The sequence below is a fragment of the Nothoprocta perdicaria genome, unplaced genomic scaffold (assembly GCF_003342845.1).
Source record: "Nothoprocta perdicaria isolate Ctin4 unplaced genomic scaffold, notPer1 scaffold_44, whole genome shotgun sequence".
Lineage (NCBI taxonomy): Eukaryota > Metazoa > Chordata > Aves > Tinamiformes > Tinamidae > Nothoprocta > Nothoprocta perdicaria.
Window position 1 is genome coordinate 3,512,080 of NW_020455688.1, and position 20,082 is coordinate 3,532,161.

At 37.5% G+C, this 20,082-nt stretch overlaps 1 protein-coding gene across 1 annotated transcript in view; it reads left to right on the plus strand.

Annotated features, from left to right (window-relative positions):
• The first annotated feature begins 6,390 nt into the window (after positions 1-6,390).
• FBXL13 (F-box and leucine rich repeat protein 13) overlaps positions 6,391-20,082 on the plus strand; it is a 69,093-nt gene continuing 55,401 nt past the window's right edge. The window contains exons 1-8 of the mRNA XM_026046426.1: positions 6,391-6,471; positions 8,910-9,003; positions 9,517-9,584; positions 10,680-10,834; positions 12,121-12,230; positions 13,016-13,123; positions 17,567-17,662; positions 19,434-19,569. Coding sequence (XP_025902211.1) covers positions 6,392-6,471; positions 8,910-9,003; positions 9,517-9,584; positions 10,680-10,834; positions 12,121-12,230; positions 13,016-13,123; positions 17,567-17,662; positions 19,434-19,569 — 847 coding nt within the window. The 5' untranslated portion in view covers position 6,391. The remainder of the gene's footprint in view (positions 6,472-8,909; positions 9,004-9,516; positions 9,585-10,679; positions 10,835-12,120; positions 12,231-13,015; positions 13,124-17,566; positions 17,663-19,433; positions 19,570-20,082) is intronic.

The following is a 20,082-nucleotide window of genomic DNA, read 5'->3' on the forward strand; positions in this document are numbered from 1 at the left end:
CGGCCCCGGCCGGGCCCGCGCGTTGCCGGGCGACCGCGGCCGCCGCCGCCGCCATGTCGTCCCTGCGGGACGCGGGCCCCGAGCTGCGCGGCTACTTCAGGCGCCACAACCTCCTCGGCATCTACGAGGTACCGGCACCGGCACCAGCACTGCCTGCCCAGCCCGCCGAGCCCGCCGCCTGCAGGGAGCGGGGAGGTTCCCCTCCCCGCCCCGGTATTCCTCAGGGAAACTTCAGGAATACCCCTTCCACCTCCCAGGAATATGCCCTCTCACCAATATTCCCCCTAAAAAGTAACCCCCTGACTTCAGGAATTACCCCCTCAAAAGTACCACCTCAGAAATGYCCTCCTCAGGAGTACACCCTTGAAATACCCCCCTCAGAAGTACCCCCCAGGACCACCCTCAGAACGACCCCTCTCAAAATAAGCCCCCTCAGGAATAACCCCTTAGAAATGCCCTTCAGGAATACCCCGCTAAGGAGTATCCTCCCCTCAGGAATACCCCCTCCCCCAAAAAAGTGCCCCCTCAGAAATACCCMGTCCAAAGTACCCTCTCAGGAATACCCCACTGAAAGCACCCCCTTAGATATGTTCCTTCCTGGAGTACTCCCTCTGAAATACACCCCTTGGAAGTGCCCCCTCAGTACTATCACCCACAGGAATAAACCCTCAGAATTCCCCCCTTCAGGAATACCCCCTCAGAAATACCCCTTCGGAATCTCCCCCTTAGGAGCAGCCTGTTTGTCCTGGCCGTGGGGCTCCTGGCCCTCATGCTTCTGGGTGCTGGGTGTTGAGTGGAATTTTGCTCTTCACTCTCTATTACTGGCATTCTCCAAATGATTTATGAAGACTTTGAACATGGGAAGTTAGTTGGAAGGAGGAAATTCTGCACTGGGATCCATGTTTAAACTGGAACTGTGACCACAGTGAAGACAAACAGTGAAGTGCTTTGGCATCTCTGTTCCATTTACCTTATCCTTACTTGTAGAAATACCTTATTTTTAGATTTCAGGTGGAAATTTGAGTGCGTTCAGGAGCTGGATACTCTGCTTTGATCACCRCAGATACTCTCTGAGATGGATTGAGAACTGGCTGGATGGCAGAGCTCAGTGCCATGATAAATGGGGCTGAGTSCAGTTGGAGGCCTGTGGCCAGTGGTGTCCCGCAGGGGTCAGTRCTGGGCCCGGTGCTGTTCCGCTTGTTCCTCAATGACCTGGAYGAGGGCACAGAGGGCACCCTGAGTAACTTTGCGGATRATACCAAACTGGGTGAAGTGACTGACAGTCCAGAGGGCTGTGCTGCCATCCAGAGGGACCTGGACAGGCTGGAGAGTTGGGCAGAGAGGAATCTCCTGAGGGTCAACAAGGACAAGTGCAGGGTCCTGCACCAGGRGAGGAATAACCCCAGGCATCAGTACAGATTAGGGGTTGACCTCCTGGAGAGCAGCTCCACATAGAGGGACCTGGGAGTCCTGGTTGACACCAAGTCACCCACGAGGCAGCAGTGCCCTCGTGGCCAAGGAGGCCAATGGGCTCCTGGCTGCATCAGGAGGATGTTGCCAGCAGGGGCAGGGAGGGGATCCTGCCCCTCTGCTCAGCTCTGGGGAGGCCRCACCTGGAGTATTGGGGGCAGCTCTGGGCTCCCCMGGACAAGAGGGACGTGGAGCTCCTAGAGAGGGTCCAGTGGAGAGCTCCAAAGATGATGAAGGGACTGGAGCATCTCTCATATGAGGAGAGGYTAAGCGAGCTGGGCCTGTTTAATTTGGATAAGGGAAGGTTGAGAGGGGATCTGATTAATATGTCCAAGTAMCTGAGAGGGGAATGTAGGGAGGAAGGGGCCAAACTCTTCTTGATGGTGGCTAGTGACAGGACAAGGGGCAATGGGTGCAAGCTGAAACCCAGGCAGTTTCATCTGCRTGTGAGGAAGAACTTGTTTGGYGTGAGGGTGCCAGAGCCCTGGTACAGGCTGCCCAGGGAGGCTGTGGAGTCTCCTTCTCTGGAGATCTTCCAAAGGCGCCTGGATGCCACCCTGTGCTCTGGGTGTCCCTGCTGGAGCAGGGGGTTGGACTGGATGAGCTCTAGGGGTCCCTTCCAACCTCAACCATTCTGTGATTCTGTGTGATTCTGTAACAGTCAGTAAATCTATTCCTGCCAAAGGTGAAGGTGGCTGTATATGTTGGACCATATGGACCATATATGGACCATATATGTTKCATGAGGTAGTGTCGCCTGGTGCCATCATCGATGAGCTTTCATGAAACACAAACTTTGTGCAGGACTGGGCAACGATCAAAGTTTGATGTTGGCATTTGGTTTGTTATTGATTCTTCCTCACATTGCTGTAATTTCMTCCCTTTTTACTTCTGTTATCTTCWGTCTAGTTCAAAAAATCATTTTTCAGTTTCATGAACACACTCAGTGGACAATGCACAAATGGACGTTTAAGAGACATCCTGATATTTTTAAGCTACAAAAATAGACCCAGCTTGCAAGCAGCYCTCACAGGCAGATTTCCATGGAAACATTAATAAAGAAATCTTGAACCCATTAGTGTAATTACAGAGCAGCATTGCTAGGCAGGCAGCGCGTCGGCACCTCTCCTGAGAAGCCTGCTCTTCGCTGCTCTTTTTTTTTAAGCACGGGAGAACGAAAGATAAGTTGTACCTACAGAAGCTTCATTTCTTGATTCAGCACTTCAAAACTAGCTCATATTTACTTTTCCAAGCAAAGGCCATATATACCTTTGGAAYAGCAGTAGCCTTAAATCAGTAACTAAAATTAAAAGAATTAAAGTTCAGACTAAAGAGAATTTCTTAAAGGAAGAAAYGAGTTACAAAATTTGTCTCTCTAAGAAAGATCTTTTTTTTTTTTTTATTTCTTAGTGATTGATGCTCACCAATAACCCTACTTCTAACTTGTTTCTTTGTTACATTTTTATTGGTTTCTAAAGAAACAGAGTGCTTGGTGAGATGACAAATGAGATGATAACAGTCCTGATATTAAGGAACATAAAAGCTAAGCCCAAACCCRTGAACATTTATGTCTATACTGTTGAAAATGAGCAGTAAAGATACAGTCTAAAATGGCCATTTGCTGCTGGCCTTGTATGATCAGGCTGTGGTTTGGACAGGGTCCAAACAGAGGAGTCACGTCCAGGAAATCTGGGATTCCCTGCTGCGTCTGYTTCTTTCATTCCCATCCGATTTCTCCTTCTCAAGTCTTATGCAGATTCTCTTTAAAACAATATACCTAAAAAGGTAAATTGTAGTCCTGCCAACACTTTGTATAGACTTTGACCGTTATGTCACTGCTATGTCCTGTCTACTCAATTACCCTTTATAATATCACATTGACATTTAAGCCAGGTGTTAGGAAATATTTAAACTGTAAAATGATGTAGTATAGCTTGAATATCTGCTGATCATCATGTCTTCAGCACTAGAAGTGTGAGGCAGTGAAAAAAACATTKTTAGCAACAATTTGAATAGCAAATCATCTCTTGCTTTGTCCTTTTATTTTGCATATTGAGACTTTTTCCAATACTCACCATAATACCTAGAAAATTTAAGTAATTGTTCAGGATATGGTGGTGTGCTAGGTGCTGTAGTGCTGTACATTTACCAAAACATGGTCCATGGCCAAAGGGTTTGTAATCTGGTGATTAATGAATCAGTAAATAGGCAGAAGGAGATGTAACGACACAGTGAGAGCATTACCAGTGACCAGGAAAGGCAGAAGTCACAACATATCAGCAGCAAAACCAAGCGTTTTTATCCAAGCCTCACACAAAAGACAGGTTTTGTGGAACTGACATAGTTCATTTCTTGTGATTCTATAGGAAAAACAGTATTGCAGGACATGTAGACTCTTGACTTTAGTATTTGGGGCTCTCAGAAAAGCAATGAATATTGCAAGAGTTTGCAGGAAAACATCAAGTTGTTAACAAAACTGCAGTGAACAGCATGTACAAATTCTAGATTGCTTTGGAGTTTGGGTTTATTATTATAAATAAAAACCAGTAATCATTGGGTTTTAGTTTTAGGCTTGGATGTGTAATAAATTACTTGTGAGTGTATTGGTTTGTCTAGTATTTTGAGTTAGAAGATGAAAATACACAACCTCTTCAAATTTCTGGTCAAAAAAAGAGTATGTTGCATGTATATGACTTGATTTCTAAAGTATAAAAAGGGTAGATTTTGAAACTGTTTGCATTGGAAAATCTGATAGACAGGGCATGAATGTTTCCTTGTCTTCTAAGAGAAGCTTTTCTGTTGTAAACAAATGGAAGCCAGTGACTTAGAAAATATCTTTCAACGTAACAGAATTACTGCTGTGTGTAYCGAGGTCTTCTCAGTGATCTGAAGAAAATGTTGAACAGTTGAAACAGCTTTTTGGATATCAGCATGGTTTTTTTATTATTTTTAGTATGATAAAAATACTGASAATAACTTTCTATTTCACACATGACTAAGGAGGCACAAATGGTTCTCCCATTACTGAGCTTTAGGCTGAATGCTGCCCAGGTTTAAGACTTTCCCCTTGTGAGCGTCCTCTAAATGAGAGATGAACTTTTCCAGATTTGCTAAAGAGAGGAATTTCAAGTGAAAATTGATTTAAACATTTCATTCTAGCCTGGTGACTAGAGGTACAGTTGCACTGTAGCAATTTTATTGATATTTTATATAATTGGGCACTTGGTTAACTAGGAACACTAAGCAAATACCATATTTGAAGTGTAAGTACGCTTTTTTTAAATAAGTTATTCTGTTAAAAGTAAAATTTATAGATTGAGGAAAAARTATGGCTGGACTCCTTCAGATTTCTTCAGCAAATCTGCCCTGATTTGGCACAGTTTTCAGTTTTAGTCTTGGCCTAAGTATTACTGATGATTGCCTGGGTGAGGATTGCACAGCCAGATGTTACAACTTCTTTTTCTCAAGCAAGTTTTTAAAAAGAATTCTCCAATAAATAAAATTGAGCCTTTGCAGTCCAATGTTTGGTTGGATACATATATATATAGGTAAAACGTTGCTTGTGTTCATATAAAAAAGAAAAAAAAGCTGAAATAATAAAAATTGGCTTTTGTATAGCAGGCAGATARTGGCTTAGTCCAGCAGAGGGAGCAGCTGAACAAGCTTGAGACTGGTTTTAGCAACTCTTGCACGTGAAGAAGGCCTTTTATGCCTGTATTTTATTCGGTAGGGTATTATTTGACATGGATTACAAAGATTAATGTTAGATTTATATAACATTTTATTAATGTAGTCAATTATGCAGATATATTATTTGGAAAAGTACTTTTTTATTAACGTTGAATGGATACTAATGTTAGAATCAGTGTGTTGCTTAGTGCTGCAGATGCTTAAGGAGTGTGAATTGAAAACATTTGCCAAAAATATCTCTTTTCCTGTGTGTCCCTGTTATAGCCTCCCATGATCTGCATTTGCCTACTCTGTCACAATACCAAATATGACATGATTGCCTCAGATAGTTCCTGCTTTAAATATTTAAATGCTTAGTTTTATATTTATATAAAACAGGTATATCATAGTAATAACAAGCCAGAATCAATGCAAGTGCTACGAAATGAGGAAAATATTTCTGCCTACTCAGATTAACCAAAAGGCAGTTGTGGGAGCGAGAACATTAGTGTGTCTGGATGCACAGTCTTCTAGATTGGAAGAAAATCTAAAATTTCAGACATTATTATAAAAATGGKTTTTTTTACAAGTTATTTTCCTAATAACAGGTGTGAGGAAATAAGAACAACATAGGAAAATTTTCTCAGGAAAATATCCTTTGCATCAGTGTAGGATAATCTCTGATACAGTCATATTTTATACTTTTTACCAAGCACAGACAATGCCAATTTGTGGTTTTGATTAAATATTCTCTATGGCAAACAGAGCTTGCCTGGTTATGCAAAGCTGGTGCAAAGTAGCCCAATAATCCAATGCTGAAAAGCAATCTTTTTATAAGTTGCATTTCATTTTCAATATTGATTACAAATCAATATCTGGTCAGGGTTTTTGCTCAACATGCTCTTTAATTCACAASCTCTTCAGTTTGAATTCTGCTTCTTTTTAACTAAATAAAATTATCCAGTCTCCCTATACTTTTTATTTAATGCATAGTACAAAACTGAAATTCTTAGTAGACAGCACTACATAAGCACCATGTATTTTATTACTATCCAAAACCCACTGGTTTTAATTCTGCTACTTGAAATATGGTGATACATACAAATGAAATGTCACGACAAGTGATAAGGGAAAATGCAATTTTTTTTACAGTATTTTAAAAAAGAAACTAGTAGTTGCTTTTTATAGTTTCATATCTAGTATACTAATTTGCTCTTTCTTTTTGCAGGCTCTGCTTTGTGGTGTAATTGTTATGCGTCCAGAAGATCCACTTATATTTTTAGAAGAAAAAATCAAAGAAATTATGGAAAAGGGACTTAATTCTGGTTTATGGTACATCTTAAATGATTTTATGTGTACTACACAGTTCATAATGCTGAACTTATACTTTTTAAGCATGCTAATGATACGGCATCTACTATGTAGACTGCAAGTTAAATATTAATATTCTCTATAATAGCCTATGATGTTACAAATATAGCAAGACCAATATAGGCAATATCTCCTAAAACCATAGAAAATGTTTTTCTTTTGGAATCTCTTTTTATTTTTCTGTAGGGTATTTAATGAATATGACTTCTACCTAATGCTCCACTTAGTTTGATAAAACCATTAAGCCCTTAGTGTTGTGGTGATCAGTTATATATTATTATCTTTTACAACTTCATTGCAGTCAGGGGTATATTTACCCTTGGGTATATTGCCACTTATTTTCTGTTCTCTGTGTGTTCTTYCACTCTTAAATCACAATGTGAGATAAAAGACACTGAGAATTTAGTTTTATTTATGCTGGAACCTTAGAGTATATTGTGCTTGGCTTGTGAACTGTGAATGGAAGTGAGTTTTGGTCTTCAAAATATACTTACAAAGCATATAGAAGTAGTAAAAACTACAAATGCTTTCTGAGTTTTTATAAATATACATCATTATAGTTTATTTTTCTCAGTCTCTCAGTGCCTGCTGTTGAAAGAAGTAGCTTGACTGGCTTCTAGTTCTTCTATGCCTGAGAAAATAGAGAAAGTATATGTGTATGGTTTATTAGGCAGAAACCAAGATGCAGTTTTGCTTTAGCTCTGAATATGGTCAGACCATATGTTCTACGTGTTTGTGAAGTTCAATACTGTTGGTGCAGCTCTAGCAAAAGTTATTTCTCCTCTTTTGTTAACACTCACATATAAATGAGTAATTTCATGGTTCATGTGTATTTCAAGTAAATTTATGCTTGTAAATGTGMAATCTTGGAGGTGCAAATTCTAGTCCATTGATGGTCTTGAGCGTCAGGACAAGATCTTCAGTTGGTGCAGAGAGGGGAGCAAAGAGCAATGACAATGCTCATGACATGAGTCACTAAGAAGATGGAGTTTGCATTCACAGGTATCGTGGGTGCAATAAACTTGTTAAGTCTGCAGTTTAATTGCGATGTCTGGATTCAGGTGCAAGAAAACTTTAAATACGGACCAGAACTTTTGCTAGCTCTGTAGTATAAGGAAGGAAGAAGAGGAGAAAATAGATGTAGCAACAGAGATGCCTGAAAGCAAAAGCTGCTGGGGGAGTGCAAGTTTTGTATAGTAGGGTGATGGCAAGTCTTAGTTCAGTATGAATTAAATTCATTTCTATATGTAAATGCTATGCCATATAATTTCTTTATAATCCCATTTCATTGGATCTGCTATCAGTGTTTGCTTTGGTTTTAGCAAGAGACTGTTCTGTTGAGATACTGAAGTCTGTAAGATGCCTCTTCATGGTCAGAAAATTGTCATGTTCAGTGCTGCATTAAAACTGCTCTATTTAGATGAGGGCTGGAGAAGCCTGGAGAGAGAGACTTGAAAAAAAAAGAGAGAATACAATAGACAGTGTCAGGGTTAGTGCTAGGAAAACCTTTCACTTGACTTCATAGGGCTGGCCAGTGACTACCTGTGTGTAGGTGCATTTAGCAGGTACTCAAGGCCTTATCCTGTTTCCATGTTCTGTGCAAACATTCCTCTTGGTTGAAGTTTTCAGTAGGAGGAACCTCTTTGGCTGACAGAAGCAGAGATCTCAGGAGCTCCATGGGCCCCTATCCACTGAGCTCCATCATGGGGATGGATAACATCCTTTCAGTGGGTGCTGCAGATTTGTGCCCTTGTTTTATCAGCTCCTTGCTTGTTTTTTTGCCATGTGTAACAGAGGACAGTGGTTTTGCCAACAACCAACAGTCGAGCTGTGATAATTAGGCATTATTGTTTACTTTGCATTACTTACGATGCCATTCCTGCCAGTTGAAGACTTACTTGATTTTTCTTTTAATTTTGGCTCTGTGATAAATACTTTTCATTTCTGCATTTTTCATGGRAGCATAGTTCTTTTTGATTTTTTTGGCTTTTGAGGTTTGTCCTTTTTCTTTTTTTTAAGGAAACAACATTGTTTGCCTACACACATATTGGATAGCCTATAGCAAAATCAGGATACACCACTATTTTTTAAGATGAACAACAAAATAGTTTCAATATGGATCATTTCTTTTCAGATTATACTACAATAAATATGTTAACCTCTGATGTACACAATACTTCAAAATAGCTTCAGAGTATCAATAAAATATGGTCATTTGTTTTTGTATTTTCTAAACATTTGAAAACGGCAGCCATAGTTAGTTGTAATAAAAGTGATATGGGTCAATCTTTAGTAGTAATGTTACAATAATATTATATAACTATATTAAGTACAGAGGAAATATGTWTTTTTGTGATATTAGTACTGTTAGTACAGTTAATATAATTTCTTTTCTGAAGGTACATGTGTATTGATCCTTCTTTACGGACAAATTTGAAGAGGATTGCAGAAACCTACCTTAGTGCCATTTTTGGACTAGATGTTGAACAGCTGGTAAAGATCTTCGAGTATTTGCATTAACTCTATGCTGTGAAAGTAAATTTCTGTGAAGAATAATCAAATTTGAAGTTTGCTATGTTTGGATTTTTTATATAATTTACACAAGGAATAGGGTACCTTGCATTTCCTTCTGTTGATGTTGACTTGCATCTTTCAAAAACTATYATTGAGGTTGGGCATGGCATGTTGGCATATGGTTGTGAACAGGTACCTTTTCCAAATATGGTCATAATTTTAAAAAATCCATATAAATATGAATGCAGTTTCAGTTGCATATTTTTTTTCCATTCATTAGGGTTTTTTTTTAATAGATTCCTATAAATGTGATCATAACTATAAATAGAACATTTTAGTTGAACAATTTTCTCTCTGAAATACATATTTTAATTTGCACCAGTCCAAATGGCAAATAAAGATAGGAGATTTCATTTTTTGTTTGATTTTTAAATCTAATACAGCATAGTACAGCACTGTTTTGTGCACTAATGCCATAAGTATTTTGTTTAGATGACTACCGAATTATGTACCAAGGCATTTGACTTCTACAGCAGAAACTTAAAGAAGTTTTATTTTCGGTAAGTATTTTACTATGCATTTTACATATAACTCATGAACATTTTAGGAAACATCCTTAAGAAATGAATCCTTGTGTCATTCATTTTAATTTTCATTGAACAACAAAATAAAAGATATTATAAAATTAGATTGTCTGTTTTTACCTTACTTTACCAGTCTTACTTTACCTAGTTAATTCAAAATTTCTGACTGCTATGGGCCTGAACAAATTCAGCTGATGTTTCTGTAATTCGATCAGATCTATTTGTGAGGAATATAAAAGTAAACCCAAGAGCTGAAGAATAGTTTGAGACGCACTAAAGTCTAAGTCTAAATGATCTGGAGTCTCTTCTGATCTTTCTTCAATTTTCTTTGTGCTCAGAAATAGTATTTTATGCTTTTTTTTTGTTAAAAAAAATGTAATCAAAATTCAATGGTCCTCTTTTTGGGAGAGATCAGATTAGACATTTAGCAATGCTGTTTTTACCATATCGTACTGTACTCTTTAATTCTGTTAGAAAAAATCTTTCCTAAAAATCATAGAATCATAATTTTGGAAAGGAGATCCAGGTGTTACAAATGATACGTCAGTTGTCATGAACATTTGTCAAGCTTGATTTTAGTAATATCAGAAAAGTGTTAGAGACACAACAATCTGCAGTTTATTACAGTGATTCATAACCCTTTCTACTAGAAATATTTTTCCTAACACTTGAATCTTCCTTGTTATAAAATAACTTCCTTCCACTATAAAATTACTTCCATATTACTTCCATTTATTTCCATAAATATTTAAAAGTTCTTCCATAAGTACAGATCCATATATTAAAGTATATCCAACAACAGCAAGAATATGTGATTATGGAAACAGGTTTTATTGATCAATAATGTGACTTTTAAGAAAATGTAGAAAATGAGCAAAGCGAATTGTTCAGGAAAAAATTTACCAGTGTATATTTTGTTGAAACTACAATCAGCAAAGACCAGCAAAGTATAAATTGAGGAATTTATACTGATAAACATTACTGTGTTTTGCAGCAAATTGCAGTTTTACGAATTTTACTTATTTCAGGCTGGGAGCCATACTAAATTTTTCACTGTATTTTAAAATACAGAGGATGGATAAAATATCATCTACAGAGAAAAAACAATAGAAAAAAGACAGATCAAAAGATGGCTCTAGCAGCAGTCCATTATAAATTCCGAAAAATAAGAATTATTATTGAGAAGTGGAACAGCTGGGCACAGATTCACAAAGAGAAAAACATATGTAAGTCTTCATATCTATTTTTCTAAGACAAAATTACATTATCTAGAGGAAAATTCTAATGGATTAATTGATATAGGTCTTAAATGTTAATTTATAGTTAGTTTAGTTGAATTGCAAATTAATACCTTTGGTAAGTGATGCTGCGATGTACATTTTAAATTTCAAACTTTACATTTTAATCATTGTGTTTGAAGGAGAGGGCCGCATGCCACACTTGCCAAGCTGAGCTCTGGTCCATGACCCAGAATTATTTAGCCCTRATTACTCAAGCAGCTCTTTTTTCTTAAAATCAGGAATAAAAGTAGGAAATACCAGGAATAAAAGTAGAAAAGTCTCTGAGTTCTCCTTGCAGCTTGTAGTTTTTTACAAGTTAACAAAGAAAAAGGATTTCAAGTGATGACTTCAGTTTTTTTTTCCAGAAAATTTATTTCCTGTTGTCTTTCCTTGAATGGCTGTCAAGAACATTTTATTTCCACTGCCTGTGTATCACCTTTCATGTGCTGAAGGATAGTTACAGTATTCACAGTATGCATACTCTTTTTGGTCAAGACTAAAAAAGCTCAATTCTTTCAAACGTCTCTCAGAAATCATGGTTTTTAGTTTGTATTAATTAGTACAAACTAATTTAAAATAAGTTTTTAAACTTATTAATTATTACTTATTATTAACTTATTAATAAGGAGCTTCTGTCTTTCATAACTGCAAACCTTTATCTGTTGTGCTATAAGCTGTATCCTGTATGCTTTTTTGTACATTTGACATTTAAGTGTAACACTTAGTACTTGTCTTTACTAAATTTACTTTCATGACTTCTAACTCCCTGTCTTGCTTTGTCAAGACCGTTTTGAATTTTGTCCTCTGAATTGCTTACAATTCTTTCCCTCTCCAATTCAGATGATATGAATGTACTCCCTTCTATGCCATCCAAAACATTTTTAAACTCATGAAGTTATATTTTATTTCACTTATGCCTATGTACACTTTGCAGATTCAAGTCATATGAAGTTCCTGGCAATGGTAAATCAAGCTGTAGATGAGAAATGACTTGTATGTAACTCTAATAAAATGAAATTATGCCCTATTGATGCTTTGGTTTCTAGCTTGGAATCCTATTGTAAAGGTTTTAATTACATCTGTTATTAAAAGCTGTTATTTATATCCTTACCAAAAATGAATAGCTACTTTACTGAGAAGTGGTTTKGTTCCCAATCATTCATCTAAGGCATTTAAATGACATACGTATTCTTAAMTATGCTCCTTTAATTAACATTAAATATGTTTTTCAGTGGCAACAAGGATACTACAACAGATCTTTAACAAAATAACTCTAAAAGCTGTCTTAAAAGCTTGGCATGCAGAGGCCTGCAGTTCATTGAAAACAAAAGCCTATTTTGAGGTAAGCAATTTCTAATGTAGTAAACTCAATGATTAAAAATTATCTCCAGAAATTCCAATTGCTATGGAAAAACAGCTGTCAATATTAAATGAAGTGTTTGACTGTACTACTGCAAATGCCATAAATGCCAGTCTCCACAGAATCACACAGAATCCCAGAATGGTTGAGGTTGGAAGGGGCCCCTAGAGCTCATCTAGTCCAACCCCCTGCTCCAGCAGGGACACCCAGAGCACGGGRCACAGGGCRGCATCCAGGCGCCTTTGGAAGATCTCCAGAGAAGGAGACTCCACAGCCTCCCTGGGCAGCCTGGGCCAGGGCTCTGGCTCCCTCACACCAAACAAGTTCTTCCTCACATGCASATGGAGCTGCCTGGGTTTCCACTTGCACCCATTGCCCCTTGTCCTGTCACTGGTCACCATCCAGAAAAGTTTGGTCCCTTTCTCCCTACATTCTCCCCTCAGGTACTTAGACATATTGATCAGGTCTCCTCTCACTCTTCTCTCCTTCAGGCCAAGCAGGCCCAGCTCACTCAGTCTTTCCTCATACRAGAGGTGCTCCAGTCCCTTCATCATCTTCGTTGCTCTGCACTGGATCCTCTCTAGAAGCTGAATAATTACTTCTAGGGGAGACTTGGATACTGCAAGACATCTGAGATGGCAGTCTCGTAGATAGTGGCAGTTACAGTTTTCACAGAGGTGTAACTGTGTGGGAGCTTGAAAATATATYGTTAATTTTACCAAATTTAGTTAATTTAGCAAATTTCTCTTGTGCCATTTTTATTTCAGAGTTTGATAAAGAAAAGTCCAGAAGGTAGTTTTGTTTCAAGTGAAAATCTTTCTTACCAATCTGTGAAATGTAAAGCTTCCCATCTACCAGAAGAAGCCTTATTGCAGGTTTGTTGGTATTCTAAAAATAGTAATTTCTTGTGCATATGATATTTAATATAGAGTATATATTTTACTTTGCTTTGAAAACTGTGTCTGTACAACATAAAGGAAGATTTTTGTTTTTCTGCTTGCTGTACTTTGGGACAGCTGGATTCTTTGAAGTATAGCAATGCTATTCCTTTCTCCAGGGGCAGCTGATCATATCATCATATTTTGCATGCTCCATCCTGACTTTGAGAAGTTTCTCTGAGCTAGGACTGCAAGAAAAATAGGGAGAATCAGAGAAAAAAATCTAATTTCTATTTTGAAGTTAGGGAACCTGGAGGATAGGTAGAGCTTGGAGCTCCTGAGAGGAGTAAAGGGGTAGCAGGTAGAAGATCTGCTAAACTAAGCAATAACAGGGAGAGGAGTTTATTTTCTCAGTGATTGAGAGATCTGTACAGAGATTATGACACTCGGGAAGACAGTAAAAGCTGCTAACCCAGAAAGCAAGACAAGGAATAAGGAATCTACTACAGCTTTAGAGAGTGCTGTATATGCTGACTTGTAAAAAAGAAGGTAGTTCTACACAGAAGTAAGAAACTCTGACCAACTAGGTCTCTTCGCATGCAGGTTGGTAAATATACCTGTATAATCAGTACAGTTTAATTTGTARTAACATTTAGGGAAAGGACATGATTGTTAGCTAATGGTCATGGAGCCTTCAGCYGTAAAGCCCAGGTTAACTAAAGTCCATTACTGAAAATAAATGCCACTGAAGGATACACTGGAAATACTGCTGAAATGTTGCAGTGGAAATGTATCTCCTCTAGTTTAAAATCACAAAAACATGAAAACATCATTTCAGTGAAACATATGCACTTTCTTTTAAATATTATGGGCCATAGCATACTCAAATTTCGGTTGTATCCTGTGAAGCCTAAAACCGAACGCATATATTCAATTTTAAGCATGTGCATAATGCCACTGAGGTCACGGGAATCTTTGATCCAAAAGCTCTGCTAAATATTGGCCACAGTTTACAGATTTTATCAAACTGACTTTCATTCTGAATGCCGTCTGCATGGATTCCACTGGTGATGCTTGTGGTCTTCATGAATGCGAGGTGGGTTTATTTTGGCTAGCTGCATCCTTGCAACTAGTCTATGCTCTTTTCTTAATACAGGCTAATTCAGCCCACAAAGAATTTCTACTGTTAAATAGTTCAGCCAGGGGCTGAACTTGTTAATAGTAGTAATCATACCTCTAATTACTAAAATGTTGCTACTAGCTAAGAAACAATCTCCAATATGAAGCTCTTCTTTAAATACTGTGCACTCCAAGGGCTGTGTTCCCTCTATAGAAGAATGAATGTCAATAAAACAGCAGGAGGGATTCAGTTACTGTTTGACTAGCAGCATAAATGAAGTAAGATTTGTGCTGCCACCTCCTGATGTTCTCATCCCTAATAAGACAGTGTCATTTTATGAGTAGTTTTTGGACTTTCCCAGTGTGTCACAGCTGAATACGTGAGCCCCCTCACTCTGAAAGAACCACCCTTGATGTTTCTTCTGTGTTAATCCAACTGTAATCATTGTGGGATGCAARTCTTCAAAAGGATGAGGCTTTTATAGAAGGCATTTGTTGTTATAAAGAAACTACACATTTATGTGCTTTCAAAAATCCTCATAAATGCCTAGCTGCATTCTGAACCAGCTAAATGGTCTTTGAAATGAATATAGTCCTAATAAAGATCRCAGGATTCCACAATAAAAATGTACAGCCAGAAAAATCCACTTTTTTGATTATTTCAAATGGATAATATATATCAGGAGCCTAACAGAACAGTGCGTAAAATACATTTTCCCCRAATTAAATTAATAATGCATTGGATTAGGGAATTACACAGGATTCCACCATTCTCTTTCAGATAAGTTTTATRTATTATACAATTGGCAAAAGTTAACATTAATGTCCCTGTGCTGTTCCTGCCAGGTTCTCTGTGCATAGTACCCTACAGTTACTTTCTTCATTGCTTGGCAAGAAGTTGAGATTTGTACATTCTGCAGCCACGTCTTTGGAGGAGACATAATTAAAAGCAGCCGTTTGGCAATTTCAGTGGTGTGATGTGAGGCTTATTTTCCTATCAATTCTTGGGGCTTTCAGTGGGTTTCTAAAATGTCATTTTGAGGCATCAGCTCGTGCAAACAAGATCTTCCTCAGGGTATTACTGAATGTCTCGCGTACAACATATGTTATGTTTGTAAGTGCCAGAGTTTGCTCAATATCCAGGTGGTGGCAGTGTAGCAGTTATGGGGGATTTAGACTCTTTAGGCAGGGCTAGGCAGAATCTACTGAGTCACCTTAGTGTCTGATCATAGTGATCCACAACCATCAGGAGTCATCCAGCTCTGCAAGAGCCTCTTCTTGTATCCTGAAGTTCCTCAGGATGCAGTTAGGCATTTAAAATGATCTGGGAGCCTGGGTATGTTTGAAAACCTTCTAGCCTGAGCAGAATGACACTTCTCTCATGAATCAAGTTTCTGAAATTAATGCACGTGGCAAGTGCTCCGCTGGGCAGCCTGGCAGCCATTCCCCAGGATACAAAGGGACTGTGGCTGTAGATCTGAATATCCTGTCTGCAGACCTGGATATCCTGTTCCTAGTGATAAGCAGCAGCAGGTTTGATTAAATCTGCCCTTTTTTGATTCTTTTAGCAACTCATTTATTACAAAATAAATTTCAGTATCAGCAAGATTACCTGTGCTTTGGCAATCAACACACTCCACATTCGGAACGACAGTCACTCTTTTTTCACTCTTTAGCCATTCTGATTACCAGAGGTGGAACAAAATTTGATATTACTTCCTTACTTTTGTAAAGCTTTATGCATATTGCTTCGGAGCACAACACTTATTTGACTAAAGATTGTCTTATTCCTGTGTAGTCTGAGTAATCTCTGGACATGGTAGGCATTCATTTCTCTGGATAATATTTCAAATTATATGCCACGTACTGATATAATGAAAAACATTGTTTTATGTATTGTTGTACGAAATGTTAAATAGCTGTTATGGAAATAATGTTCTGTAAAACACTGAGTCTTTTCACTCTGACATCTTATTGTTGAGGTACATATCTTAGTAAGTGCTTAACTGAATGAATATTATGTTAAAATGTTCCTGTTCAGTGGTATATTAGGGGATTTCGTTAGAAAGTCTTTTATTTATTTTTGACCAACTGCCACATAAAGTTTAAAAAGATATTTGGATGTCAGCCATTGCTGTATTGTGCAGTTAGGAAAGTATGTACATTATAAGCATAAAATTTTGCTTATATAATAGTTATTTAGGAAAAAAAGTGGGATTTCATCAACAGTTTCTTTCAGATGTTTCCTTTTTTCATTCTTACAACTTCATCTTTTAAGCATTGAGGTCTGTGTCTGATATTTGATTTTTTTATTTTGGCATGTGGTTTAGTACTTCAGTTCTCCTAATGCTTAGGGATATGGGATTTTTTTGTGGATAATCCTGCTGCCTTGCATAAAATTCTGTATATCTGCTTAGTCTTTGAAACTTAAATCTCTCTTACATTTTCAGATGGTTGTACTTGAATACATACTTGCTTAGGGAGCAAAGGCATTAAAATGCTTTTATTGTATTTTTCCTTATTTAATTTTAGTGAGCTTCTAAGCCGAAAAATGGAAAATGTTTGCATTCTACTGGCAGAAATACTTTGGCACACTTGGTCATAAAAATAGCAGGAGAGGAGCTATTGAAGAAGCTTCCCAAATGTTCTTTTAGTTCCTTACCTTTATGGTCTCAGGTTGCTCTGTCTGAAATTATCTGTCATTACAGTATAATTTTGAAATGCTGTACTGCCACAATCATTTACTTTTCAGAATGTTGTTTAGTGACATGGGGTATTTTAGAATATTTGACGGCCAGAGATGAACAGTTGGGATAGTTTTAATATTTTTTCTACCGCAATATTGCAATGCAGTCTTTAATATATCATTGACCAAGTGCACTAGTTGCATTAAAAAGAACTCTGAGGTATAAACTACTAAAACTGCCTTAACAGGTGACTCAAATGTGAATTTCATATTTCTGTTCTTAATCTACAGAGGTTTGTTCCAATTCGTATCCTCTCAAATAGGTTTAGGAGAGGTTTTTGGGCAAGTATCAAAACAGATGTTAATGCAGATGAAATGAACTGCTGATGAAAAGCATCCCTTGCTTTTCTATCACAGCTTGAATTCACACACTTTTAAGCAAAAGCATCTTTTAATTATCTCTGTTAAAGATGATAATGACGTTCTGATATAAAAGATGTGGATTAAAGTCCTGAGAAAGTAATATTTAATTTGAAAATAGCTTTTTAGTGTAGATCAATCTGTATTGTTTATTGCAGTAACGATTCTTAATGAACAGTTTTTAATATAAGGCATTTCTATTTTTTTCAAAGTAGATTTTTCGTTATGTAAACCTAGTTGATCTGGCAAGATGTGCTCAAGTTAGTCAAACCTGGATGCTGCTGACTCAGAACAGTTCAATATGGAGTGATGTAAGTAAAATAATCTCTTTCCAGCTTTTATTTCAATTTTGTTCATTAAAAAAAAGAGTAAACCAAGGAGGAAGGTTACATCAAGCATTGTAGTGGTCTAGGACAAATTGTTTGTCCAAGAATTTGACCTGTTCTACTCATTCATATTAATAAAATATGGGAGCAATTCAAATAAAGTTTTCTGTGGTACATTGTTATAAAATCAGCATAACTGAAAAGRGAATCAATCTCTAGGGCTTGGCTATAGCTCCCTACATTTAGCCTAGAAATGTCTAAATTCTTAGGCTCATTTCAGACAAGTGTTCTTGTAGTCTAAAAAGGCACTATAAGACTCAGTTCTCAGAGCRAGGGGTGCAGGCCAGCTCACTTCCATATCGCTGAAGTCCTCAAGTTGTTGCTCATTTCTAGGTCACTGACAGTGTCCAGGTCACTGTGTTGTTTCCTGTACCCTAAGAGCACAAGTGTCACACCCACTTCTCTCAGCTTGCCTCTCTTGTACACATTAGGTGTCTGTGCCACCGTGCTCTGCCTGGAGGGCCATACCTGACATAGCCAGTCTTTGACTTGGACTTAAAAGCACTGTCACATTGATTCTTGCTCTTGCCTTCAGCCATGCTGATGGGAACTGCCTCAAAGCAAGCCATTCCTTAGGTGCTGTCTCTAGCAGTGACACCCTGAGCAACGYTACTTCTGCCTTTGTATCAGAGCTATTACCTGAAGCCATTTGTCAGCAGTCAGAGAGCCATGACCAGTTAGGCCCACGGGCCAGCACAGGCAGCGCAGCTGAGGCGAGGCCCAAGGGCAAGGGCCTGGATGCAGCTTCTGAGCCAAGGAAGGAAGCCCTTAGTTTTCTCACAACTGAGCTGTTTTCATACAGGTCTTTGATATTACATTGCTGCACTCTACTGGAGCTGATCTTCAACTGAGGTAGCTAAAACCCAAAACCCCAGGAGAAGAAGAGGTTGCAGACGCTGTGGGGGCACCTGGAACCCTGGTGGTTGGCACCTCTCTTTCACCTGAGCAGATCCATTTGGGGTCTAGAAAGTGGACGAGAGTTGTGCCCTGTGAGGCTGAGAAAAGCTCTAAGCTTAGCTCTGATAGAGCTACACTGTTCTATCTTCAGAGTGGGACACCAGGCTCTGATTTCCAGGGTAAATTCATTTATTTATATTTTGGCTTTTGKGCTCTTTTTGAAACTCTTAGTAGTCAACCAGAAAAACTGCTTTCTAGATTAAGAAAAAAAATCTTAACCTTGAACTTTTGATAGACATTAGAAAAAATGCATTTTTTAGGGAGCAATCAGATATCTCAAATCAGTAGCTTTAATCATTTAACATTTTTCCAGTGAAACTAAGATGATAGATTACATGTTCTTCATATTTTGATATATCAGTGGAGTGCTAACTAGAACTTTTTTCATATTTTCGGGATTTTATACATCTTMAAATAAACAAGTAAAATAAAAATACAAATCTGACTTTTTTTTTTTCAGAAGATATTTCTGACTAGTTGCGATTATGGGCAATGAAAAGTAGCCTCAACGACACTGGCTGTAAAGACTGTAGACAAAAGCTTCTTCTACATATAAGCATTGCTACTCAGCTTTGTAGCATTTTTATATATGTAAAAAAAAAAAGATGCTTCTGTGTTTTCCAGATTCTGTGATTCAGTRTTTAGATTTTATAATCTATATTTATAATCTAAATGTTATGTATTTTCCATGTACTGGTTATTAATACCTGAATTATATATGAATTGCTTAAATTTTTAGATCAATTTTTCATCAATAAAGCATAAAGTTCAGGACAAAATAGTAGTAAATATTTTGCAGAAGTGGCGTCCTTATGTACTACGATTGAATCTTCGAGGTTGCCGTTCTCTCCATTGGCCTAGCTTTAAAAGTATCAGTAAGTATTTTTTATGTGTATATATATATATATTTATATATTATATTTAAATTTAATTCTCTCTATAAATTATCTTCACTCTATCCTTAACTCCATTTTGCATCCTAAACAAATGCAATGTTAAGCAATATGAATATGAGATCTGTTAAATTGCTTCAGATGCCTGTCTTTCATTGCAGTCTGTAGGCCCAGCACTATCCATATGACTGAACATTGGTAGAAGCCCATAAAATAGCTTATATTATGTATGAAATTCTGTGACTATAATATGACAAATGAGACTGGAATTTGAACATATGCTTAAATGTATCAGAATGCCAAAATCGAGACAATTATTCCTGAAACTCAGATGTAAAATGCTGCGATATTGCGCGACAAACTAAAGTTCCTGGGAAATCTTGATTCTTCTCCAAAATTACATTAAAAGAAAAGAAAAGAAAAGAAAAGAAAAGAAAAGAAAAGAAAAGAAAAGAAAAGAAAAGAAAAGAAAAGAAAAGAAAAGAAAAGAAAAGA